Source organism: Gekko japonicus, unplaced genomic scaffold, assembly GCF_001447785.1.
Source record: "Gekko japonicus isolate JY-2015 unplaced genomic scaffold, Gekko_japonicus_V1.1 scaffold454, whole genome shotgun sequence".
Taxonomy (NCBI): domain Eukaryota; kingdom Metazoa; phylum Chordata; class Lepidosauria; order Squamata; family Gekkonidae; genus Gekko; species Gekko japonicus.
The window spans coordinates 790058-817411 of record NW_015173687.1 but is presented as its reverse complement, the minus strand read 5'-3'; the positions used below and the strand labels follow the sequence as shown (position 1 = coordinate 817411).

Here is a 27354-nt window from a genome sequence, read left to right as displayed (position 1 = left end):
GCTTCTTGACGAAACAGTGGGGCAGAAGTTTAGAACAGATGACAACATGTTCCATGGACAACAGGGACTGGTTACCTGTCCAGTGCTGCAGAGCCAAGCTGCTGCTTGATGTTATCACTGGTAAGCAGAAGCGCAGGACCTAGGAGGACAGATAATTGGTAACCCATTAAGCAGGATATGCATTTTCTCTCCTCTTACTTCAAGAAGTCTGGAACTGGATACCCCAAGATACCTTGCAGACAAATCCAAAGTGGCTAGGACACATTGATGACAACAGAGTAAGACCATGAGAATTTCAGCTTGCACAGTGGTACCTTGGCACAGAATGTGACTGCAAGGAGGTTTCACTACTGTAGCTCAGTGGCGGGGCACACACTTTGTGTGCTGACAATGCCAGATACAGTGCTTGGACTGCAGGCAGCAGGGCTGAAAAAGAATACCTCAGGCAACCACTGGCAGTCAGAGAGAAGTTCCATCTCACAGGATCATCTCCCAGCATGTCTGTTCATATGTGCTTAGAGAGGGTTCGCAACTCAATGGCAGAGGACATGTTTTGCATGGTTAAAGTGCAAAATTACATTCCTGGTACTTCCAGTTAAGTAATTTCAGATAGATGGGCTGGGATGATACCCACCAGAGTAAACAATACCTAGCAGCTTCGTATGTTCAACGAACCCTTGTGACAAAACAGCTAACAATGCAGGAATGTGAGAGGCTGAGTGGGGCAGGGGTCTGCAACCTTCAGATCTAGAGTTAAGAACATAAGAACATAAGAGACGCCAATGTTGGATCAGGCCAAAGGCCCATCCAGTCCAACACTCTGTCACACAGTGGCCAAAAATACCAGGTGCCATCAGGAGTTTAAAGGGGCTCAAGCACAGAAACAAACATGGCTCTTTAAAAAAAGGGAAATGAAGTATTTAAGTTAAGGTATAATGGGAAATGTAAGTAGTCCTGTTAAGTTGTATATTTCAGTTATTCAAATAGCCTTTCTTACACTGGCTCTTTGTTGATTTCATGCTCTAACTTACTGACATAGTTTGCTCTTTACTATAAATGTTTGTTGACCCCTGATTTAGGGCACAGGGATACCATGACTGGGGTGGGGTGGGGGGACCAAGTCTCAATCCAGTTTACAAATCTCCTTGACTGGTCACCTGGAAAAGATCTGAACTCATCCCCAGTGACCAGGGGAGCATCTGTTTATATGCATACCTTTTTACTTCCACTTGTAGACCTTGAATCTTAAGTATAAAAAAGCCAATTTCCAGCATCTTTTATGCAGTTCTCAGCTATTCAAGAAACAGATTTTGGATATTTCTTTTTCTCAGCACGGTTGATCCAAAGCCCCTGAAGCAGCTTGCTGGCAGTAGCCATCCTTTGCCCCTGTTTATATTTGCAGCTATAAATGTCACAAAGAGTGAAAGTTTCCCCTCCAGAATAATTGCAGCTGTACGGCACATCAAGTGGAAGGGTGTGTGTGTGTAGAAGAAGAGACCCATGGGGGATAAACATCACGCTAGAGAGAAAGGTCATCAGCAATACTGACAGAAGTGCGGGTGTTTAGCAAAACATGAAATATAAACCCGGCCTGAATGGCAGCTGACTGGCGAAATACCTCATTTCCCTATTAACAAAAACTGAGACTGCGAATTAAAGTAACAAGCTGCCCAGTGCTTGAGTGCGCACACCAGGGAGAGGAGGAGGGTGGGGGACAGAGCAGGGGCAGTGGAGGCATCGCCAAAGCTTTAGGAGAACATATTCCTTTTAAAAAAACAAAAACGGGGAGGGTACTATTTTGGGAGCCACATTGTGGGCTTTCCTGCTGGGAAAATTAAAAATGATGCAGTGGTCAGATAAAAATGATTTTTGTTTTAAAAAATGTGAGCCATGCTGTTAATCTGGCAATAGAATTTTAGGAAAATCCATTTCAATTGCGTTCTTACAAATCCTTGCCCAGTAATATCGTTCCCTACAACAACGGGATTAGTAATAACAATAGTGGGAGTTGATATACCATAGTCGTTCAGAGAAATCGCTCTGATTCCAGGATCAACACTTCAAATCTCTCCATTGCTACAAACTCACTAGGCGGCGTTAGCTAAGCGACTCATTCACTCTTGGCCTCGCCCCTCCCACATCTGGAATAAAGTACTGGACATGGCTTGCAGGGCTTTTGCAAAGATTACTGTGATAATGTACACAAAGTGCATTGAATGCTGGAAGTGCTACAGAAATGCTAATAGCTACCATTTGACAGTGCTTTCTAGTGTTCAAGGTACCTTGCATTACATTGTCTTACTAACCAGTACAGCAGCCCTGTAGGTAGACCAGTATTAGCATTCTCATATTGTCGAAAGGGGAGAATGAATGAGGCTGAGACAGACTGGTTTTGCCTAAGTCCACCAAGTGAGTTCTCGACAGCGGTGAGGGTTGAGCCAGGGATTTTCTGGTTTGTAGCTCAGCCTCTTGGCCGCTGTACTACACCAGTTTTCTAGAGCAGCAAGGTCCTCCCTAGGAAAGGGCCTTCCTCACCTTCTGCAGGAGAGAAAACACCTTTTCTAAGATGCTGCCTTTTCACACACATGAATGCATCCTCCATAAAACAAAGAATGCCTTCCCCCCCCCCTCAGGAATTATGTTGTTATTCATATGCAGATACAGACTTAGTGAATGTCTTTAAGTCAACCAACAGCCTCAAAAATAACTGTTTGGTCCGGAACACTGTCTTGCATAGTCAAGTGAGCCCCACCAGTCACCTTATTAAAACGGGGATGATTTGGCACAATCCGTTTGCAGCAGCCCATTTAGGACACCATCAAAGGGCTCACGGGAGGGGGATGTGGGTGGGTGGTTTGACAGGATTCATGGCCAGCACAAACAAAAAGGCAAGGCAGATTCTGCCCAGGGTTGTCAGGATTTATGAGTTATTGCTCTGTCTTGAAAAAATTGCTTGCAGGAGGAACCCAACTGTCTTCCCCCATTTCCAAGCCCTGAAGCTAGTGGCAGGAATCCTCCACAAGATTGAAGAGGCAGCACAAATTTAATTTTCCTTTAAGGCAGTGATATCACTTGATGCAGCTTTAAGAGGACTTTGCAGCTATGGCAAGTTTCATTTCAGCTCCTTAAACATGCTTCTGGCTACCAGTGAAATGAGACAATTGCAAGGATTTGCCAAGCTGGAACCGCTTAACGATCCTCCTGGTCCAGCACTCTGTTTCCAATCGTCACAAGCCAGATGCTCCTGGGAGGGGTATGAAGAAGCCTTCCCATTTGATCAGCTGTGGAGATTCCATGCAACCATAATGGCTAGCACCCAGGGCACCCAGTTGCAGAGGTGCATCCAGTTGCAGGCTCTAGAACTGGCAATGAAATTTAGGACTGAAAAATGGAGCTGGATGTATGTAACCTTTACACTACCTCCATGCCACCCCTGCACATACCCACATACTCTTCTTCCCCCTTTCTCAGTGTGATTATTTTTTCAGATGGGGAGATTGTCTTTGTTGGTTAGGAAGAGAGGGGCAACCTTATTACTGTACTGCTCTGGTTTTCAAACTTGCCTCCAGGAAACTCTTTCCACTTGCTCTGCTGAGGAGGAGGAGGAGACTGGATTTATACCCCGCCCTTCACTACCCAGAGGAGTCTCAGAGCGGCTTACAAACTCCTCTCCCTTCCCCTCCCCACAACAGACACCCTGTGAGGTAGGTGGGGCTGAGAGAGCTCTGACAGAAACTGCTCTTTTTCAAGGACGGCTGTGCCAGAACTATGGCTTGCCCAAGGTCATCCAGCAGGTGCAAGTGGAAGAGTGGGGAATCAAACCTGGTTCTCCCAGATTAGAGTCCGTGCACTTAAACCACTACACCAAACTGGCTCTCTCAAACTGAGTACACCCATGCATTGCAAAAGTTCCTAGGACACAAAGTGGCCGGCAGCTGTAGTAGTCGTGGGCAAGGTGTCCATCGTGGAAGCCTCTCTGCCATTTCTGATGTAACATCTCTCCCCTCAGTCCCTTCAAATCTCTCCTCGAAACCCCACCTTCTCCATGGCCTTTGCTGCAATTAGCCTCCAATCACTACTCCAACTAAGTGTATGAATATTGATCTTCTCACTGAGGAATCTTCAATAAGCTTCCGAGAAACACGGGGGGGTGGGGGGTGAGAGTTTGCCTGTAACACAATTGAAAAGGCTGCTGCATTGTATTACTATAAAATTAATTTCCAGATTGGATGGCTATATATGACAGGGCCTTTTCTGGTGGTTGTAACAAGATAGTGGCCCCGACTTGGATAGCCCAGGCTAGCCTCATCAGATCTTGGAAGCTAAGCAGGGTCAGTCCTGGCTGCATTGGGATGGGAGACTTCTAAATAATACCAGGGCCATGATGCAGAGGCAGGCAACGGCAAACCACCTCTGGACGTCTCTTGCCTCGAAACCCCCCCACGGGGTCACCATAAGTCAGCTGTGACTTGATGGCATTTTCCACCACCAAGATGGTTAGAGTTCTCTTTTAACAGGAACATCTGGCACTACCCCTACAAATGTTTAGGACTTTCCCTTTTTTTCCCCCTGGCCATGCCTTCAATTTACCTAACTGTGAACCTGAGAGAAGCATGGCTATGCAACTGGTTTTACTATTCTCCCCCCACCCCACCTCCGCATCCAACTTGACATCTTGTGTTCTAAGGTGCCCTTTTCTTTCTGCACAATTGCTGGGCTGTCGCTTTAACTGCCACTGGACGCATTTTACATTTTACGGAGAAGTGCTGTATTTTTGTAACTGAAGTTTTCACTGGGATGTCAATGCCCCAAACCACCCATCTCTCTGCTGCAGGGCGGGACAGCCACGGTCCCACTGCAAATGGTCTAGCAACACCGTTTTAAAAGTAATGGGAAATAGTTATCACTAGTTATTGATTCTCCCCCCCCCACACACACACACCACTCTTTGGATGCTTATCCGCTGCTCTCGGCAACCACTACCACCAACCAGCTCTCGCCCGCCAGCAGTTAGAGGACATGAAAATGCACACACACACCCCGGTAAACAACCTTTTCCCTCCCACCTCTCAAGTCTGCACTGGGATGAGTCACCACCGCTCCAGCACACAAGGAAGCAGCGTGTGCCTCTCACATGCTCAGCTGGCTTCCTCATTGCAATGCGGCTGTGCTGGGGCTGCTGCCGCCGCCTTTGGATTTGGTTAGAAGGAAGCCCGTGGGCTGCAGCAGCCCCAGTCGGACTTTCAGGTCTTACACCAGACTACACACCATGACTCACCCCTGAGAATTTCTACTGCTCCGTGGAAGGTTCGAAAAGGGCCAGTGACTTTTTAGATGTTTCATCTCCCCTTTAAAGTGTCGCAGTGTTTAAAAACGCATGCATGGTTAGGAGACGTTCAGATGACTTCCCGCCCCTTCCCGTACCCTCCATTTTCTAGTCTGAGAGAGATCAGATGCACCCCCTCTGTCACAATACTAAAAGTCATGGTCACTCAGTGAAGCCATCAGGTTGTAGACTCAGCACTGACCAGCTGTGTGCTGCTTAGGGTTTCCAAGTACTTACCGCGATCCGGCAGGGGAAACATGCTCCCCAGCCGGACCATTCTTCCCTGTAACGCACCATGCCGTTGCCAGGAAGTGATGCCGGGTGACGCTCTGGCAATGGGGCTGAAAAGTCGGTACCATCGAGTTTCCAGCCCCATTGCCAGAGCGTCACCTGGCGTCACTTCTGGCGACAGCATGGTGCGGCGTGTCTGTTCTCCCCGCAGGAATGATCCCCCCACCGAATGATGTCTCCCGCCGAATCACGGTAAGTACTTGGGAAGACTGGTGCTGCTTCACACAGTGCTCAGTTAGCTTACAGAACTCACTGCCTAGGGATGTAGCACTGGCTAGTAGCTTAGATGGTTGGGGTTTTTTGGCTATCAAGTCAAGATGACGTCTGGCAAAGGGGCTTCCCTTTCAGAGATGTGGCTTGGTATTATCTGCCTCTGTGCCCCAGCCCTGGTATTCCTTGGAGGCCGCCCTTCCAAATACTTGCCAGGGTCGGCCCTGCTTCGTTTCCGAAATCTGACGAGACTGGGGTTTCCTGGGCTATCCAGGTCAGGGCATAACTTACATGATTTTCAAAGGAAACTGTACAGATTGTAACATGCACGGTGGAACAGATGACATGCTTTCATCATATTTTCATCCCACTGTACCTCCAAGGAGCTCAGGGTGGGGTACACAATTCTACTCTCCCCATTTTATTCTCCTAACAGCCTTGTGAGGTAGGTTTGCTTAGAAGAGTGTCTTCGCCCAAGATCACCAAGTGATCTTCATGGCTGAGTGGGTACTTGAATCGAAGTCTCCTCCCTCACCCCAATCTTACAGTAACCACTACATCACACCGGCCATCCTTTGTGTTGAGAGAGGGCAATCAGCCACAATAGCTAGATGAGCTTCTACATCCAGAGACAGAATATCTTCAAATAATAAATATTGGAGACAAACAGGGGAAGGCTACTGTCTTCACACCCACTGGCTGGATTTTCAGAGGCATCTTGCTGGCCACTGTGGATGCTGGACTAGATCAACTTTAGAAGAGATTGGATTTATACCCTGCCCTTCACTACCCGAAGGAGTCTCACAACGGCTTACAATCTCTTTTCCCTTCCCCTCCCCACAACAGACACCCTGTGAGGTAGGTGGGGCTGAGAGAGCTCTTTTGAGAACTGCTCTTGATATAATAGCTCTGAAAGTACTTGTGACTGACCCAAGGTCACACCAGCAGCTGCATGTGGAGGAGTGGGGAATCAAACCCGGTTCTCCCAGAGTAGAGTCCGCTCTCCTAACCATGACACCAAAGAGCTCTAAGCGTTCCACCTGACTCAGCCCAAGGATCTGTCTAGTATGGCTTTGTCCCTAAACAGCAAGCCCGTAAGATGCAGGATCTTCTGGATCAGAAAGCTAGGAACCAGCCTTGCAGGCTCGTTTTCGCTTAGAGGCTGCCTCCGCAAATACTGTTCTCCCCCCCCCCACGTCATCCATTCACGCAAGCAACTGTGATGACGAGGGTCCCTGCGCACAGCACTGCCTGCAGGGCAGAACTCAAAAGGAGACGGCATCAACCCGTTAAACAAAGCCGGTTTTTGATCAGAACCAGGTCACACGGCCCCAGCCTTTTGAAAAAGCCAGCAGGGGCTTGCAGAACCAAGCTGTGGCTTCTTTGCAGCAAGGTTTAATGAGATGGGATTGAAAAAGCCGGGAACGGCAGCAATGCAACCACAGCTGCGCTTCAGGATAGGCAGTTAAGCACAATGAACAAAGGACACAGGCGTACCACAAGCGTGGGCCGGGATGCGCATTGTGTGTGGCTAAATTTATGAGGGTGCAGGGGCCTCTTAAACTTCACCATAGTGTGTTCCCAGCTCAGAGAAAACAACCTCTGGTGTTGCCCAAATAAAACACTAAGGAACAGCGAAACAAGATGACAGATAGCTAATCTGACAGTTGTCCTCAGAACAGGTTCCCATGACTAAAGGCTTAAAAGGAAAAGTGCCTGCTGCCCATGCAGAGGACACCAGGCTCAACTCTCAGTGTATCCTCTGGCCTGCATTAGCCCTCCAGAGTCTCAGGCAGATAGGCAACACAGGGCAAGATGAGCCAAGGGCACACACGAACACCTGTGAAGATGCCTTATACTGAATCAGACCCTTGGTCCATCACCGTCCGTATTATCTACTCAGACTGTCAACACCTCTCCAGGGTCTTATGCTTAGGAGCTGCCTGTCTTCCACATCACCTACTGCTAGATTCTTTTAAACTGGAGATAGGAGGGGTTGAATCCAGGACCTTCTGCATGCTGAGCAGATGCTGGACCACTGAGCCATAGCCCTCACTCAGTGTGGAGTAGTGGTTATAGCGTCAGGCTAGGACCTGGAGACCCAGGTTCAAATTACCGCTCTACTACGGAGGTTTGCTAGGTGACCTTGAGCCAGTCACAGAGATCCAGCCTACCTGGCCTCACGGCACTACTGGGAAGATAAAATGGAGAGGGGGAGAATGTTATCAGCCACTTTGGGTCCCCGCTGGGGAGAAATCCAGGATACAAATGAAGCAAACAGATTTATTGTATTCTGTACTTACCTTATGAATTAACTTAAAAAATGGTCCCCAAAGCACCTTACAGTTCAAAATACTAAACCCAAATGTGAGTGAGGTCTTAGTCCATGCATGATGGAAGAAGAGAAGAAGAGATTGGATTTATACCCCGCCCTTCACTACCCAAAGGAGTCTCAGAGCGGCTTACAAACTCCTCTCCCTTCCCCTCCGCACAACAGACACCCTGTGAGGGGGGGGGGGCTGAGAGAGCTCTGCCAGAAACTGCTCTTTTTCAAGGACAGCTCTGACAGAACTATGGCTTGCCCAAGGTCATCCAGCCAGGTGCAAGTGGAGGACTGTGGGGAATCAAACCCGGTTCTCCCAGATCAGAGTCCGCGCACTTGACCACTACACCAAACAGGAACAATGCCTGGCTACTGCTTCTCTTCCTTCTGTCCTTGCAGCTGAAACTGGGAGGAGGGGGCAGGAGTCTCGGCTGCAGCTGGATCCAAGCACAGCAAAGGGGTGCCTGGCTGCCCTCTGATGGCCACACTAATGGCACTAGGACCCAGATCCAAGCACGAGGCAAGGGTGCCTGGGGCTGCTGCCTCTTCTCCCTCTGGCATCGGCAATACGCCTGTAAGCAGACCATGAGAAGTTTACTGGGGCATCTTCTATGGGAAATCTCAGGGCACAGAGGAGTGGTGGCTTTTCCAGGGTTATTTAAGCCGCCCCCCCCTCCCCCAGCTCATAGAATGCAGAAGTGAGAGCGACAAGGGGTCATTCCCACCAGTCTGCCAGACAATATGGCTGCCCCCCCCCAATCTTACTTTTATTTGTTTGCTTTACTTGTACTCCACCCTTTCTCCCCAGTGGGGACCCCAAAGTGCCCTCTCCACCTTTTTATCCTTACAATGACCCTGTGAGGTAGATTAGGCTGTGAGGTAGGTTAGGCAGCATGACTGGCCCACGGTCACCCAGCGAGCTTCCGCGGCAGCGGGGATTTGAACCAGGATCTCCCTGAACCTAGTCCGACATTTCAACCGCTACACCACGCCGGCTTTCCATAAAGCACTCCGTCTCCCCTGCCTGGAGCCCTGCAGCCTCCTTATTACTTGATGCTTCCCCCAATCCCTGCCTGCCAGTCTAGTCCTGGCTTCATCTCCTACCAGGGCCTTGAACTACGAGTTTATCACTTCCCTAGTTAAGTGTCGTCTTTGGCCTCCATCCAGACAAGATTTATTCCTGGCCTGGGCCCCAAAAGGGACTTCTCTCTCGTCATTAGATGTAAACTGACCCCGGCTGCCTCACCCCAGACTGCTTCTGCTATTCAACACAGAGCAGGGAAAGGAAAGTGGGGATGATGCAGGCGCTTGTGGAACACAGACTGGGGAGGGACCACCCAGAACTCATTCCCAAGTTTATGTAGCTCTTGGCCTGTGGTCAAATAAATTAGTGGCAGTGCCGCCAGCCATGCTAACGCACTCAGAAGCCCCTATACCAGTGGTGGTGAATCTATGGCATGCCTGCCAGAGGCAGCACTCAGAGCCCTCTCTGTGGGCATGCGTGCCATCGCCCCAGCCAGGCCCAGACCATCATTAAAGTGTCGAATTCTCTGCCAAATAATTTTAAGTAAATGAAAGCATTTGGGATTGCTTTCCTTACTTTGTTTGGATCAACTTAAGTTAATGTATGAGTTGTTTTTTCTAAAGTAAGAACCTCAGTATTCGGGTTACATTGCCGTGTTGGCACTTTGCGATAAATAAGGGGGTTTTGGGTCGCAGTTTGGGCACTCGGTCTCTAAAAGGTTCGCCATCACTGCCCTATACCATCTTGTCTGCAGGGTACACAGAGTGTCTGCTGGTCTACTTTAAAAACCACAAAAACCTTAGAATCATAGAATCACAGAGTTGGAAGGGGCCCTACAGGCCATCCACCCCCCTGCTCAATGCAAGATCAGCCTAGAGTATCCCTGACAAGTGTTTATCCAGCTGCTGCTTAAAGACTGCCAGTGAGGGGGAGCTCACCATCTACCTGGGCAGCTGATTCCACTGTTGCACACCTCTGACTGTAAAAAAGTTTTTCCTAATATCCAGCCGGTACCTTCCTGCCCTTCATTTAAACCCATTATTGTGAGTCCTCCCCTCTGCTGCCAACAGGAACAGCTCCCTGCCCTCCTCTAAGGGACAGCCCCTCAGATATTTCAAGAGAGCAATCATGCCCCCTCCCCACCTCTTCTCCTGTTCTCCAGATTAAACATTCCCAAGTCCCTCAGCCTTTCCTTATAGGGCTTGGTCTCCAGGCCCTTCAGCAGCGCAGATCTTGGGATATTCAACTGACAAAGTTAGCAGATGATTGCACTGCTGCTTGCCAGGCCAATTTCAGCAGCCCAGCAATGCTGCATCAAAAGTGGGTGGGAGAACACCCCCAAGATCAACATGGAAGCCTACATTTTTTTTTAGCGTCCTTGAACATTCAGACACTTGGCGGGCATTTGTGACTACTCGATGGGACGTTTGCAAAATCTAAGTCCCAACCCCCCTGTCTGTCCTCCCATCTCTTGAACCACACACTCTACCTTTCCAAATTGGGGTGGGAAGGGAGAGAGTAACCTGTGGCAGGGATGGGTCTCTCCTTGCTCTAAATCATTCTTCACAAGCTTCCACAGTATGATTCCCTGCTGAGGTCGATGGGAATGGCAGTTTTCACAGCATTCAAACCTGAACTTGAAGGTGCAAAAATTTGCAGATCCAACCACAGCAGTTCAGTAAGGTCAAAGCCAATAGGATGGCAACTGCTACCAGCTGTGCAGACTGCAGTGCACACGAAAGACTGCTTGTTTTAACTTGCCAGCCAATCAACCCCAGTATATGGGACACTCAAACAAAAAAAACCCCTGACATTGTGAGTAGCGCAAAGTTGGATTTTCAAGCAGGTTACTGGTGAGCACCACAGCATTCATGATATTATTCGGTCTTTTCACCTCTCCAGTAGTGTACTGTTTTATTCTGTGCCTCACAGAGGGAACGAGCCAAGGATGCTGTTTCCTTATCAGTCACAAAAAATGAATTCTTTCCAACTGGGAGGGTTACAGTAGCATTGCCAAAGCTTCGGGTAGCAAAGGAACGTTTATCTGTTGAATTCAAAGTGGTGGAATATTTCACTTTTACAACCCCAAAAAGCGTCAGTGTGTTCTAGAACACCTGCCCATAGAGGAACATGCCTTGTGCTCTTTTGTACATCGCTTGAGAAGAAAGGGGTTAACGCAAAGCATGATGCAACAGAGATGCAACAGGCAGCTTCTTCTGAACACGGGTACTTCGGCTGAGTCTCTGAGCCACAAGCAGCTGAATGTTTCCGTCACCACCTAAAGCACAGAGGGGGCAGAACTGAGCCACCTAGTGCCCCCCCTCCATCAAAGGCTGAGTGAAAGATGGCAAGGAAAGAGCAGGGTATCATGCAGAGACGTAAAAGGCAGTCTCCTCTACCAGTGGATACTTGGGATTCAGAGGAGCCCTTAAAGTTGTGTCATTTATTTCTCATGACAGCTTGAGAACTACTGGGTTAGAGGAAAGAGCAAAGTTAGAAGGGGGAAAAGAGCATCTGAAGAACCTTGGAGGGGCCTAAGAGAAACCAGAGGTTTACATCTTATTGGAAATCAATAATCATTTACATAGCCCTTTAGCATTCAGAGAGTTTCACATACGTTAGCTTGCCTGGAGAGAGCTGACATCTCCCCACCAAACAGAAGGAGCCTCCTGCGTTTCCCTTCTTGCTCCCATCACTCCAAGCACAAGGCAGCCAGCTAAGTCCTTACCGATGGCGCTGAGAGCGTGCTTGAGCTCCAAGGTAAAGGTGGCAAGCGGCACATCTTCTGACACAGGCATGATCGCCACAGTGGAGAGGTTGCTGGCCGGGTTCCCGGAGTCCCACTTGCTGCTGGAAGTGTGCAATCCAAGAGGGTGACCTGCTGCGACAACAGATCATCAGACACTCGCAAGGTGGTCTCTCACTATGGAACAGCAAGGATCAGAGTTGAGTTAAGGACATAAGAGAAGCCATGTTGGATCTGGCCAATGGCCCATCCAGTCGAATGCTCTGTGTCACGCAGTGGGCAAAAACTTCTTCCCAACGTTACAAACTGGCACACAGTGCAGAGGCCTGGGATGAGGAGGGAGCAAAATCAGCATCTCTGTGAGTGTTGGGGGGAAGTGGGCCAAGTTAATTGGGAAGGATTGCCCAGGGGTGTGTGTGTGTGTTCTCCTGCAACTCATAGCCCTAGGCAAACGTAACGAAGATGGAGGATTGGGATTCAGTTGTATTTTATTACTGCCTGGATCAGGCCTTCCTTCCCATCCTTTTGAAGGACGAAAACAAGTTTTGTCTTGTAGGGCTTTCGGTTCAAGTTGGGGGGGCGGGTTGCCACTGTTTAAGGGAAAGCTACTTCCTGTTTGGGTAGACTCCTATGATGGTTGGATTTTGTTATGAGCACACAAGTTAAGGGAAGGTTAATTCTTTTATTCTTCATTTTGACCTCTACCAGATTAGTGTCTTTCCCACTGGACACTGAGGATGATTGATGATTGCCCTTTTTATTTCTTGAATTCTATGATTGTTTTTTGCAATTTTATACATAGATGGTTGTAAGCCTCCTTGTGAGTACTTTGTGTTGAAAAGCAGGATATAAATCTTTTCACAGCCAAATAAGTGCTGCATTTCCCAAACAATATTCTTTACATTAAATATGAAGCACTGGATACAGAAGCCTAAGAGAGATGGCAGGCACAATGCCAGCTTCGTGAAAAACTGTTTTGGGCTTCAGGTGCAGTGCATGTGTGTGCATATGTGTCAACCAACCATGGCGTTTAGCATTACTGACATCAACCATGGCCTTGTCTCATTCAACACTTAAGCAAGAGTGACTAAACCGGTTTTCAACCCTGTTCGGTGGCCCTGTGAGGACAAGGGTCTGCTGCCCATGCTGCTTTTGACCTCAGACAGGAAATACTTCTTTACTCAGCAAGTAATTCAATTGTGGAATTTGCTGCCAGGGGCCATGAGTATACATGGTTTTAAAAGGGGATTAGACAGATTCGTGGAGATTAGGTCCATCAACAGCTACTAGCCATGGTGAGCAAAACGAACCTCCATATTTAAAGGCAGTAAACCTCTAAAAAGCCAGTGCTAGGAGGCAACAACAGGGAAAGACCTTGGCCTCTAATGCCCTGTTTGTTGGCCCCCTGGAACTAACTAGTTGGATGCTGTGAAAAGCAGGTTGCTGGACCACTGGTCTGATCCAGCAGGGATCTTCTTACAGTTCTCAGGGATTCTGTTTGTCTCACCTACCTAAGCTTTGTTTAGTGGGCTTGGGAACATCCAGGAATGTGAATATTCATTAAATGCAACAGGAACCACAGCTAGGAAGGGTGAATCCAAGCTCCAAGAAAAGGTTCCAGTCAATGAGAACCAATCAGAAATGAACTCAGGAAAACAGTGGTTGATAACAGAACTGCACTGGGCTCCTGTGCCTGGGAGAGCAACACTGCAGCTATGGCCTTAGCTCTTTTCTCAATAGCGGGGCTTCATTAAAATCCCTCCAAGCGGACTTGTACTGCAGCAAAGGATCTGGCCCTGACACGGTTTGTCCAACTCATTTTGCCACGCCTCCTGCCAGGGGCTTGGAATTCAATGACCTACCCCCTTGCTGAAGACTGCCAAGGATCTTCTCGCCCAGCAAATGGATTAGCCTAGTCACCACCTGGCAGGGAGAGAAGAATACAGAAACAGCACAGTCAGGGCAACAGCTCAGAGATGGAAGCATCTTGACAGCAGCATCGAGATTTAGGAGGAGAAATTATAAAATGAGCACGGCCAAGATGTATGAAGAGTTGTGAGCTTTGTGCAGCACAATAGCACCAAGGGAGGCGATCTGTGCCTTAGCAAAAGAATTGCTTTTGAAAAGCTGGGGGGGGGGAGCTTTCTGCCATTTAGGTTCTGTTTTTAACTGAACCTCAGAAGCAAGATCATTGTACCTTTTAGTGGCAAAGTTGCTGGCTGAGTGCCTGCTTGGAAGGCAGAGAAACAGAACATTCAGAGAGAAGTCAGAGATTGATGGATACTCGATCAAGGAGGGTGGGAGAGAGGACTCCCTGGACATACAGGAAAATGTTACCCCTTGTAAATTAAATATTAAGACATACACCTCAGAAAGTGTGACTGATGCACAGCAAATGCTCTCATTGCTCTCCATGAGGCCTGGAATATCAAGGGCAATTGATTAAATGGGCAGCTGTGTTAGCTTGTCTGTAGCGGTAGAAAAGTGCAAGAGTCTCGTGGCATCTTAAAGACAAACAAAATACGTGGCAGGGCATGAGCTTTCATGAGTCACGGCTCACTTTGTCAGATACCAATTGAGGTCAATTGAGTAACAGTTAAAGGGGGGAAAGGGAGAGGGGAGGAGTTTGCCTACTCAAGCCCCAAGGCACGTAGGATACCTTGGAGGAGGAGAGTACATCGGAGGGATGCAGGCCGTGATGTGTACATCCCCTAACTGAAATTCCACCCCCACCCCTCACCAATGCAGGTTTTAAAGAGTCTGACCACTTTGAGACTAAAAGCATCCTGGCAGGGTGATCAATTAGGATTGGAGAGAGTGCTACTTCTGACCTGAATTAACTGCATATACACATTCACCCACTCCAACACACACACAAGATTTTTTTTTTCAAATGCAAATGGGGCACAGCCCCTAATAGTGCATACAATCTTGGAATGGGAAAGGGGAGGGGCACGAATTTAGGGTCAGTGGACAGTGGATACGTGCCTTCTCAGATGGCCATTGCCTCCTGGTTACCTGGCCTTTAAAATGCAAATGGAACTTCTGAACCTTATATAAGAGGACAGATGTGAAAACACCTGGCAAGATTTTATTTGACTGCATATTTTTCTTGGACAGTTTGGGGAGCCATTTACAGGGTGCTGCCATTCATGGGGGATTGGGTCTACCCGGGGCTATCAGCTGCGATGGCAAAATGGAACCGCCATATTCAGAAGCAGTAAGTATCATTCTGCTGGGAGGGGCAGTAGGGAAATCTGACTGCTCAGATTCTCTCAACATTCCATGCCTCTTGGAGGGGGGGGGGGGGAGAAGACCCATCAAGGGCTCTTCTTTTGCTCTTATGCCCTGATGAAAGATGAGGCAGATCAGACAGGACCAGCCCTTAGTTCAAGGTTATCCATGGAGCTACATGGCTGAACAGGGATTTGAATCCAGAGCTCCTTAGTTCAAATTTGAAACGCTATCCCACTACACCACTGGAGAAGCAAAGAGAAACTGAGTAATATTTTCAGCAGTGTGAGATACTCTTCAGAGAGGATAACTGGTGGACTGGTTAAGTGTGTTTGTTTAGGACTGGGGAGACCATGCATTCAAAGTAACCACTTGGCCATTAAAGTCACTGGCTGTCTTTGGCTCAGTCACTGTCAATAACCTACCTCAAAGGTTACTGCTAGGATAGCAATGGTGGTGGGGATGGGGGGGCAGCAGGAACATATATGCTGCTCTGAGCTCCATGGAGGAACATGAGACTTCTGGCACTGCTGATTTTTACTGCTGAAACTTTGATGTTTCACTTTGATCCTCTATAGGTTTGTGACAAAGGATCTCAAAAAATTCTAATTCAAAACAACAAATAAAACATGGAAGTGTGCTTATTTTTATACAGCTCGGGGGATTCAGAAGTTTTTTGTGAGGCAGGATTTCCAGGTGCATGGGGTGGGGCTAAGTGCAAAGAACTCACAGTCCCATTAATTACTTCCTGAACCTCAACATCACAGCGAAAGGAATTTGTAGGTTACTGCCCACAGCCACACTCCTCCCCTTGACTAGTTACTCAAAACGGCCCTGGTTTAACTCTGGAAATGTTGTTTCTCCAGAGGCCCTCTGCGAGAGAGCACACAGCGGGTTGCTTACTGCCACTGGGTGAGTCACTCTGCTGCTACCATGGCAACGCGCAAGGAACATCAATTTCAGATTTGAGCAAAGGCAAGTGGCACGAGATTTCCTTGGAGTTTTCAGCGTGCGGAGTATCTCTCTCATAAAAAGGGCACACAGTGTGTTTTTTTAATATATATATATATATATCTGTACAGAAATACAAAGGAAAGTTTCTGTACCATTCTTCTAAGATGCCAGTGAAAACCTTGAGCCCTGCCGATATTCCCAAACGTACACTCGAGCTCTTCTGATCTCACGAGGATGGCTGGAACGTGTGGCACGAGCGCTTCTCAGCGAAGCAAAAAGCCTCTTTGGGCAAAGCTGCAGGGAAAGTTCTAAAGCTGACTGGGAAAGACAAAAGCCGCAGCCTCCCCAATAGAGATGGCCCTCTGAACTCTGACATGCTGCACAAAGGGGCATTTAGAAACTTCCTTGCCTTTGGCCTCCAATAGCAGCAAGTCAAACGCCTCCCGAAAGCACGCAAGCAGGGCAAGGAAGGCAAATAACCCTCCTGTTTGTCCCCAGAACCTGGGACTCAGAAACAGATTGCCTCTGCACTTGGAGGCTCCATGTAAAACAGAAAGGTTGACAGCCATTCACAGAACTCCCCTCCAAAAACACACACATCTAAACTCTTTTTTTTAAGCCATCAAGCCGCATTCATCCCCAGATCCTGTGGTGGTGAATTCCATAAGTTAAATACGCATTGTTATGAATTAATACTTTGCTTTTGTGTGCTCTAAATTTGCTGCCAGTCTATTTTGCTGGAACTCCCCCCCCCACCCCCAATTCCAGTATTATGGGAGAATCAAGACCTTCCCATCCCCATTCTCTGCTCATCAATGATCATTTTATAAACTTATGCGCCCCCTTTCGTTCTGGACACTTTCACTTTTCTTTGCAGGGAATATGCTCCAACCACCTTCATTGTTGTGGCAGCCCTTTCCCAGCTCTACATTAACTGTGAACGGAACCCGCTTGGTAGCAGTCACTCGGAAGCCGAGCACCCGTTGTCCTGCACATGCTGGCAGCAACAGAGCCCATGCGCAAGAGCAACTGCAGTGTCCGCATCACAAGACCCAGGCAACCTTGCTGCTCCCCAAGGACTCGTTCCCTCGTCAGGGGCACACAGAGCTAATTTACTGCAGGCTCCAGAGATGCCTCTGGATTTATGTGCAGCATCTACATGGATCACAGTGGTTCTCTGAGGTTCATTGCTCAGCTACAAAAACAGGGGTGAAGAGGGGAGGGGCTCATCCACCATGGAGAGAAGCCACTAACTCTGTTATCGCTTTGTACCAGGAACACTTTCCAACCACAAAGAAGAGCTGGACAACAAGCTCGGCACCAATTTGTGCAGGAAAAAACATGACCGATTGGAGAGGCATATGAAGTAATCGAGAGTCTGCGCAATAGCACAGGGATGGAGGTTTATTGAAAACATACCTATTTAATAAATTTCTACACCGTATGTCAAAAGCTAATTTTCGAAGTGGTGTAACAACTTTAAAAAAACAATGCAAATAATAAAGTAGTCAGAGCTAGCGTTAAGACGTAACCCTATGTCCTGGACTGGGAAGAAGGAGTCAAAACAGAGCCTTCCGTCCTTCTGGTGAGCTCATGGCTGAGTATGCAGTTCCCTCAACAACCCTGGGAGGTAGGGTTACTTCTGGCTGAGCTTGACTCAAGTTCATCCCACCGAGTTTCATAGATGACTAAGGATTTGAACCCAACTCTCCCTGGTACAAATCCAGGACTCTAACTACTACACCACAGTGTGGCCCTATTATTTAAGCACTGGTTATGACTGAGATAAGATGACACGGTGACCCCTTAATGACCCATACAGTTATTGCAGCAGAACAGAGGGAAGCTTTGGCTCCTATGCCCCACATGCAGGTTTCCCAGGGCAACTGTGGGAAACAGAGTGCAGCACTGGTTGGACCCTTAGACTGAATTCACAGGGCTCCTCTTACAGTTTTATTTTTTCAGCACATTTTGATAGCCATCCTGAGCCCTCAAGGATGGGACAGGCTTCAGATCAGAGAATAACAATTCCATCTCTAGACCCTTTTTAAGGCCCAGGCTTGAAACTGTGGACTGAAATACAGATTTAACTAAGGTGTCCCTGCTTCATTCTACTGCACACATCCAACCATCTGCCTGCTAGAAATTTCAATTTTCAGTTTGGTGCAGTGGTTAAGTGTGCGGACTCTGATCTGGGAAAACTGGGTTTGATTCCCCACTCCTCCACTTGCACCTGCTGATGTGACCTTGGGTCAGTCACAAGCTCTGGCACAGCTGTCCTTGAAAAAGAGCAGCTATTGGAGGCCAGTTCTCTCAGCCCCACCCACCTTACAGGGTGTCTGTTGTGGGGAGGGGAAGGGAAAGGAGTCTATAAGCCGCTCTGAGACTCCAAGTGAAGGGCGGTGTATAAATCCAATCTATTATTATTATTATTATTATTATTATTATTATTAAAGACAGAATTAGCAGGCACATTGATGAACAAAAGCTATTGAGAAAGAATCGGCATGGATTCTGTAAAGGAAGATCTTGTCTCACTAACCTGTTAGTGTTCTTTGAGGGGGTGAAAACACATGTGGACAAGGGTGACCCAATAGATGTTGTTCACCTAGACTTCCAGAAAGCTTTTCATAAAGTTCCTCATCAAAGGTTCCTAAGTAAACTCAGCAGTCATGGGATAAGAGAACAAGTCTTAAAGGTAAAGGTTTCCCCTGCTCGAAAGCCAGTTGAATCCGACTCCAGGGGGTGGTGCTCATCTCCGTTTCCAAGCCGAAGAGCCAGCACTGTCTGAAGATGCTTCTGTGGTCATGTGGCCAGCATGACTAAACACCAAGGCGCACAGAACTCTGTTACCTTCCCACCGAAGCGGTACCTATTTATCTACTTGCAATTTCTTGCTTTCGAACTGCTAGGTTGGCAGGAGCTGGGGCCAGAGATGAGAGCTCACTCCGTCACATGGTGCTAGGTTCTTAAACTGCTGAACTACCAACTTTCCGGTCTGCAACTCAGTGTCTTAGCCTCTGAGTATATAAATGGGTAGTTATAGTGGAAGGTGGTAAGCAGTGGGGTACCGCAGGGCTCAATACTAGGTCCAGTGCTATTTATCTTGTTCATTAATGATTTGGAGTTGAGAGTAAGCAGTGAAGTGGCTAAGTTTGCAGAGGACGCTAAGTTGGTCACAATGGTAAGAACCAGGGAGGATTGTGAGGCACTCCAGAGGGATCTGTTGAGGCTGGGCAACTGGGCGCCAACATGGAAAATGATGTTCAATGTGGGCAAGCGCAAAGTGATGCACATTAGAGCTAAAAATCCTAACTATGAATATATGTTGATGGGGTCTGAACTGGTGGTAATTGACCAGGAGAGACATCTTGGAGTTGGGGTAGATAACTCACTGAAGATGTTCACTCAGTGTGCGACTGTGATAAAAAATGCAAAGGCTATGCTGGGGATTATTAGGAAGGGGACTGAAAACAAATCAGCCAGTATCATAATGCCTCTGTATAAATCTATGGTGTGACCTCATTTAGAATACTGTGTACAGTTCTCGTCACCGTACCTCAAAAAGGATATTATAGCATTGGAAAAGCTATAGAAAAGGGCAACTAAAATGGTTAAGGGGATGGAACACCTTCCCTATGAAGAAAGGTTAAAGAGTTAGGGCTTCTTAGCTTGGAGAAACGACAAATGACAGTGACATGATAGAGGTTTACAAAATTATGCATGGGACAGAGAAGGCAGAGAAAGAAGTACTTTTCTTCCTTTCTCACAATATAAGAACTTGTGGGTATGCAATGAAATTAATGAGCAGCAGGCTGAGAACAGATAAAAGGAAGTACTTCTTCACCCAAAGACTAATTAACAAGTGGAATTCACTGCTGCAGAAAGTGGTAGCGGCTACAAGCACAGACAGTGTCAAAAGGGGAGTGGATAAACACATGGAGCAGAGGTCTATCAGTGGCTGTTAGCCATAACGTATAAATGGAACACTATGTCCGAGGCAGTGATGCTGTGTGTTCTTGGTGCTTGGGGGGCAACAGTGGGAGGGCTTCTGGAGTTCTGGCCCCGCTGGTGGACCTCCTGATGGCCCCTGGGTTTTGGCCACTGTGTGACACAGAGTGTTGGACTGGATTGGCCTGATCCAACACGGCTTCTCTTATGTTCTTAATTTCCTTTTCTTATAAGCTTCAGTGGTATCACCACTGACCCTGACTCTTATATGAGATCCATGGAGAAGGGTCCAAAACAGGCACACAAACACCCTCAGTCTGTGACAATCTATTCCCTTCTGTGCAAAGTCCTAGTGAACAGAACAACTTCTGCTCAAACTACCTGACCAGCAAAAACTGTGGCAGCCCATTTTAGATGAGAGTCCCTTGGACTGCAAGAAGATCAAATCAGTCAATCCTAAAAGAAATCAACCCTGACTGTTCCCTGGAAGGCCAGATAATGAAACTGAAGCTCAAATACTTTGGCCACCAAATGAGAAGGGAGCACTGACTGGAGAAGACCCTGATGCTGGGAAAGATTGAAGGTCAAAGAAGACGGGGACGGCAAAGGATGAGATGGTTGGACAGTGTCATCGACGCAACGAACATGAAATTGAGCCAACTTCAGAGGACAGCGGAAGACAGGAGGGCCTGGCGGGAGCTGGTCCATGGGGTCGCGAAGAGTTGGACTCGACTGTGCGACTGAACAACAACAACAACAAATGATCATCAGTGAGCAGGCCTCTCATTCCTCTGAATGCAGAGGGTTATTGGGGCAGATGTCAGACTTGGGTTTCCACCCTGCCCGTTCCAGACTATCAGTGCAGGAAATATTTTAACATAAAACACAAGCATGGCTGAAAATACCACTCCTCTTAATAGAAAACTTGATGGTCCTGTGTTTGAAATGGGCCACTGGCAGATAAGTAAGGGTATTTGTATACACGGGAGGATGCGGGGGGAGAAGTCACTAGCTACAAAGGAAGAACAGAACAAAATTGGTCTGATGGAGAGAGAACATGTCCATTGCCCCCGAGGTGGCCTGGAATGTTGAGAGCAGTGGAATCAAAAGAAGAAAACCCCACGGCAGGCAAGAAATGGCCTTGAGCATCCCATCCAACAGCTAAATAGGTTACAATTTAGAGGAGGATGCTGGCAAATTAGGGGCAGAGGGATGCATGGTGAAGCGGTACAACCAAGACACAATAGCAAGAGACTGCTGAACTCCAGGGAAATTAATAGTTTCCTGCTCACTTAGTGAGCACCATAGAGCACTATAGAGCAACTAGGCTACTGTTCCCCACCTCTCATAATTCCTCACGGGACCCAAACTTGTGCACAGAGATTTTAAAAGTATAATAAATATGACAATCCGAGGCCCAGTAAATGGCCTGGGAGAACCCGTTGTCGTGGCCTTGTTGATGCCGGGCAGGTGTGAAAGTCCTCAGTCCCTTGGGATGCCACTGAGAGTCTCATGTGGGGGGGGGGGGAGTGACAGCAAAAATAATTATTTCCAAGTAGAGCTCAAGAAGTGGCTCAAATCTGGCACCTGGGAAATATCAGCTGGGCTCATAACTGCTTGCGTCTGCAAGAAGAGTTTTGATTTTCCAGTACTTGGGGGTACAATTTCAAAATCACTCCGAACAGGCTTGAAAAGAACAAAAGGGACAAAGCTTAAAAGGATGCCAGAGCACGAGAGTTGCAAGGACTCATGTCTCAGTCTCTCCCCCTCTCAGCCACTGCCTAACCCCTCCGTCCAAAGCTTCTGTGTGCTTGCCACGATAACAAATTGCTGATTAATAATGGCATCTTCTTCTTTCTCTCTCCATAGGTGTCGGTGCTCCTAAACCTACCAGACCACCAAAACAGAATTCGCTGGGTGGGGAACACAGCAGCCCACTGCCTATTAAAGTGAAACATCAAAACCCAGCTCCCTACCCTCATTTCCATATGACGACAACAACCCCGCTAGCAATAATGCACAGATGGAGCTTTCTCCTAAAAATAGGGTAGCCTTTGAAAAGCAGAGAAAGCAGAAACGGCAGAACATCGGAAGACATTCTTGGAGTGACACAGAAAGTGCCGTGGGAGGCGGGGGGGGGGGGGGGGGGCGGGGCGAAGAAGATCAGCATTTAGGTCAGCCACACAGACCAGTCTGAAGGTCACTCTCTCTGCCAATATTATCACATCAACTAAAGGTATCATCCCAAACCCAACTGCCCCCTTTGGAGTGACTCTATTCATGTGAACACAGGAAGCTGCTAAATCAGACCCTTTGCCCATCAGAGCCAGTCTTTTTGTCTACGCAGACTGGCAGCAGCTCTCCAGGGTCTCAGGCAGAGTTTGATTCATTCTATTCTATTCCATTACGGAGTCCAAGGTGGCACGCGCTAGGTTCCCAAAGAGCTTATTGCATTGTCATCCCTGCCCTCCTGTCAGGAAGCTCAGAGCGGTATGCATGGACTGAACATATCTGGAAGATATGAAGCTGCCTTATATGAAGTCAGAACACTGGTTTATCTCTCACAGGACTGTCTACTCTGACTGGCAGCAGCCCACCAGGGAGTCAGGCAGAGAAAGTTCTTCCCAGCAACAGGGGATCTTATTTACTTATTTAAAAACATTTGTATCCCACCTTTCCACCCAACTAGGGTCCTCAAGGCAATACAGTTACAAAAGAAACTGAAATGCAATCACTGCAAAATGGTGCCTCACGGTCCCAACCCCAAAAGGCAGGTCCAGAAGGACAGCAAAATTGATGGCACTACTGAAAGCCATCCAGGAGAATCAAGAGGATCGCACTCCCTCTGACCATGTCCTGGCACAGGTTATCCATTAGTGTGACAAAGACCATTTCAGTCCCATAACCGGGTCTTAAACCAGATGGGAAGTATCCAGACATTCCATCCAGGAATCCATGAAGCTGTCTGGTTACTACTTGTTCAGTCACCTTGCTCAAGATTGATATATTTGAGTTTGGATGGTAGTTACTCCACTCTCCTACATCCAGAGCATATTTCTTGAAGAAAGGATGGACGAACAACCGCAATCTTCTGCACGCAAAGCAGGTGGCCTGCCACTATGCTGAACCCCTCCTCCACTTTTCTCCCACCAGCCTTCTGAAGCTGAAGAAGCTGAGCGTGCACAACTGGCCAAAGGTAACCCAGTGAGCTTTGAGAGGCAGGGAGGCCGGGTCTTCCTGGCCCTAGTCCAAAATTCTAACCGCTGCACCACACAGATGTCCCATGCAGGTCCTGACCATAGTCGCCAGTTTGGTGTAGTGGTTAAGTGCGGTGTAGTGGTTAAGTGTGCGAGCTCTAATCTGGGAGAACCTGGTTTGATTCCCCACTCCTCCACTTGCACCTGGCTGGATGACCTTGGGCAAGCCGTAGTTCTGATAAGAGCTGTTCTTGAAAAAGAGCAGTTTCTGTCAAGAGCTCTCTCAGCCCCACCCACCTCACAGGGTGTCCGTTGTGGGGAGGGGAAGGGAAAGGAGTTTGTAAGCTGCTCTGAGACACCTTTGGGTAGTGAAGGGTGGGGTATAAATCCAATCTCTTCTTCTTCTTCAGCGAGGCTGCTGTATCTAGTGTCTTCTAGCTGTACCCAGGGACTCATTTATGTATTCAGGATAGTATTCCAACCACACAGGCGGTCTTCAATCTGACTGCCAAATTTCACACCACATTGATCCTCAGTTTAAAGGCACGAGATGCACATTGGGCCCAGGGGGAACATCTCTTGCTCCTCTTTCAAAGACAACAGTGCCTCCACTGAGGCACTTAAAAAAAAAAAAAAGCAAGCAAAGCAAAAATTAACAAAATCAAACCACTTGCCCGGGCCCCAAGCGTAAATCTAGTAAAAGCAGCTAAGGAACATTGCTGAAACAATTGTGCATAGTAACCAAAATGTTTATACCCATGTCTTATGTTGCATCCTTGCCCAAGCTGAATTACTATTTTCAATCATTTATTCTGCTTTTACAAATGAGGAGGCTATATATAGGACACTGTGCTCAACCTCCCCCCGAAACTTTTTTCAGCCTCCCCCTAGGATTCTAGAAACAACTGTGTGATTTAAAAAAAAAAATGAATCAAACCAAAATGTCACAAAACAGCAAGTAAATGTTCAAGGTACCACAGAGCTCTTCATTAGGCTGAATGCTCACAACAAACACACTTCTTCATTAGGCTGAATGCTCACACACTTACAGCGGAGGCGAGAGAAATTGGACTTCTGTTACATGACAGCACACAACACACCTGTCCCCCGTCAACACACAGCCATCTAGTCTATTGTGGCCAGCCAGATGCTGGACAGCCTCTTCATTTTGCAGACCTAGACAGGCAACAAAACCTGCACATTTTTCAAGTCCTTGGGGGGCCACTGCATGGCAAGTTGTGCTTGTGCCAAAACTTGGCCACGTGAGGTGGTCTTACAAGACCAGGACTCAGGAGGTGGCGAGACAATAATGCTGCTCCAGTCCTGCTTGGGGAGAGCCTGCGCTTCAGAGACAGAGCATAAGCTTTATTTATTTATTTATTTCATTTCATGTATACCTCGCCCTCCCCGCACACGGGTTCAGGGTGGCTTACATAGGCACAAAGGGCAGTAAAAGTAAAACAGGTTAAAACAATTAAGACTAAAATTCACATCAAACAGGATACATGAAAGACTATAAATACACACTCCCACATTGCATATCAGGGAGGGATCAAAGGGGGGGGGGACCACGATGTTCCAGATGACCAATCGGCCCAACCCAGCGATACTGCTCTGCAGTTGCACGGTGGTGGTAGTGGCGGCAGCGGCTCCTACTCAAAAGCCTGGTGGAAGAGCTCCGTCTTGCAGGCCCTGCGGAACTGTAAGAGGTCCCGCAGGGCCCTGATCTCTTCCGGGAGCTCATTCCACCAGGTAGGAGCCACCACCGTAAAGGACCTGGCCCTCGTGGTAGCAAGCCTGGCCTCTTTGCATGAAGGAGGTCCTGGGTTCCACCCCTGGCACTTGTAGTTAAAGGATCTTTTCTGCCTGAGACCCTGGAGAGCTGCTGCCGGCAGGAGATATGTCTATGCTTCCCATCTGGAAGCAGATCAGCCATCACTTCTTTAATCCTACCCTTCCTCCAAGCTCAGTACAGTGTATGTGGTTCTCTCTTCCTCCATTTTATTCTCATCACAACCCTATGAAGTAAGCTTACAGAGTGAGAATAGAAGAAAGCATCTAGGAATTTGAACCCAGGTCTCTTCAAGCCTACTCTAACCAATGTATCCCACTGGCTGTTTCAGCCAGGGTTCCATTATCTATTTGCCCTCCGCACTATTTTCAGAAGCATCTGGAAGAGATGGAAAAGTACAGCCAAATGTTTGGAAGATGCCATGTGCCAAAGAACTTCAGAAGCGAGTAAGTCATTTGTCTGTATGAGGGGGAAGGATATAGTCAAGGTGGGGTTTTAGGTGTCTAAAAGGCTGCCAAATAGGTGAAAGAGCTGTTCTGCAGGAGGAAGAAAAGGCCGTGTGGTTCTACTCCTTCTCCAAAGGGCAAAACCAGAACTCTTTTGCCAGGCTGTTTCTGACTTGGTCCCAGAGTGGAATCCTGTGCCACTTTCCTTACCTGGGGGAACTTCCGCTTGATGGATGTCAGTGCTCCCTCTGGAAGCTTGGCCAGCTCAGAATCTCGAACTGCATGCACCGTGGTGGCTCTGGGCTGATGGGTTAAGGCCTCTACCTGGGGGACAAAGAAGAGAAATGGCTAATGAGAAGACACTGGTCATTTCTATGGGGCTCCTAGAACACGCCAGAAAAAGTGTGAACTGCCCCAATCTGTTGCTAACTTCATAAATGCCTCTGTGTTCTCAGGCAACCCAGCCTCAGTTTGCATCCACAAGATACTCCAAAGCAGTGTCCCAGATCCCCCTCGATACAAACTGTGTGGCACAGCTGTGGTTTTGTGGAACATGCAAGCATAGCTTTGCCCGAACTAAGTTCTGCAAGAAACAAGACAACAAAAACCCTAAAGACTTATTAAAGTCTCATGTACTAGACCACAGGTGAGGCTGCCTGTTGAATCTCTGCACAATTTGTTGCTCTGGCATTATCTTCTTCCAACAACCTAGGGCAGGCAACTCTCCTGCATCTCTCCATTGCAAATGAGCCAATCGCTCTCCGAGCAAAGGACCAGCAGAATTACCTGCACTCAGAGGAGGCATGCCTGGAACAGCAATTAACACAGAGAAATTAAAGGTGGACTGCTCTGAGGAACCGAATTCTAACTCTTTCACATTCTACACAGGAAGCATGGCTTTCTAGACTCAGCAGATCTGGCCACAATGACCCATGCTTCTATAGCTTCTGAGTTGAATTATGGCAACATGCTCTACATGGAGTGGCCCTCAAAGACAACCTGGAAGCTGAAATTGGTACAAAATATGACTGTAATCTGACTAGCACACAATGTTCTCATATTTAGTTAATTCTAAAGCAAATCTGCTGGCCTCCAATTTGTTACTAGGTTTAGTTCTCAAGGTGCTGGCCAATGCTCCCTCAAAGCTCTGGAGTCTTGTGAGCAAAAATTCTACTTTGTGAGCTACGGGCATTAAAGTTGTGAGCCAGCGATTTGGCTACTGCATAAATGAGTTTGCTCTGGAGCCATCCATCCTGAGCTAAGACAGAAACGTGTGAGCTGGAGGCTAAAAACCTGTGCGCTAGCTCACACTAACTCAGCTTAGAGGGAACAATGGTGCTGGCTCTTACCGATAAAGCCCGTCTCAATCAGGAACCAATATACTTGAAGGACCATCACTCCCTGTATGAATCCAGACACCAGCTTAGGTTTGCTCAGCAGGCCTCACTCACTGTTACACCCCCACCCCCCAAGCAGATCCATTTATCTTCTGCCAGGGCTTATGTTTTCTCTGTGGTGGGCCCTGTTTTGCGGAGTGCTGCATTTGAGAAAAATGCAAAGCTCTCCGTAATGTCTTTCTGTCGGGACCACAAGACAGTTTTATTTTGCAGGGTCTTTGAGTTCACAGGCTAAATTTGGGTTTGGGTGCTTCTGCCACTATTTTTATTGGGTTGTAAGGGGTAGCTCATTCATCTGTAGTTTAATTTCCTATTACCACTGGACTTCTGTACATTGCTTCAAGGTTTGGAAAGGCAGGATACAGTTTTTTACATAAAATATATAAAACTTTTCTGAATGCAGGAGAAAAGTGGGATCCCAAACTTAATTCAGGAAAAAAATTCTGGCTCATCAATCAATTAA

General features: G+C 47.7%; 1 protein-coding gene across 4 annotated transcripts in view; it reads right to left on the bottom strand.

The window, feature by feature from the left end:
• PNPLA7 (patatin like phospholipase domain containing 7) overlaps positions 1-27354 on the bottom strand; it is a 111543-nt gene that overhangs the window by 38243 nt on the left and 45946 nt on the right. For 2 of the 4 annotated variants that reach the window (XM_015423102.1, XM_015423103.1), the window contains exons 19-22: positions 25705-25818; positions 13783-13843; positions 11903-12055; positions 76-139 (exon numbers count right to left, since the gene is read on the bottom strand). In XM_015423102.1, the coding sequence (XP_015278588.1) occupies positions 76-139; positions 11903-12055; positions 13783-13843; positions 25705-25818 (392 nt within the window). The remainder of the gene's footprint in view (positions 1-75; positions 140-11902; positions 12056-13782; positions 13844-25704; positions 25819-27354) is intronic. The other 2 variants (XM_015423104.1, XM_015423105.1) reach the window with 1 other exon arrangement.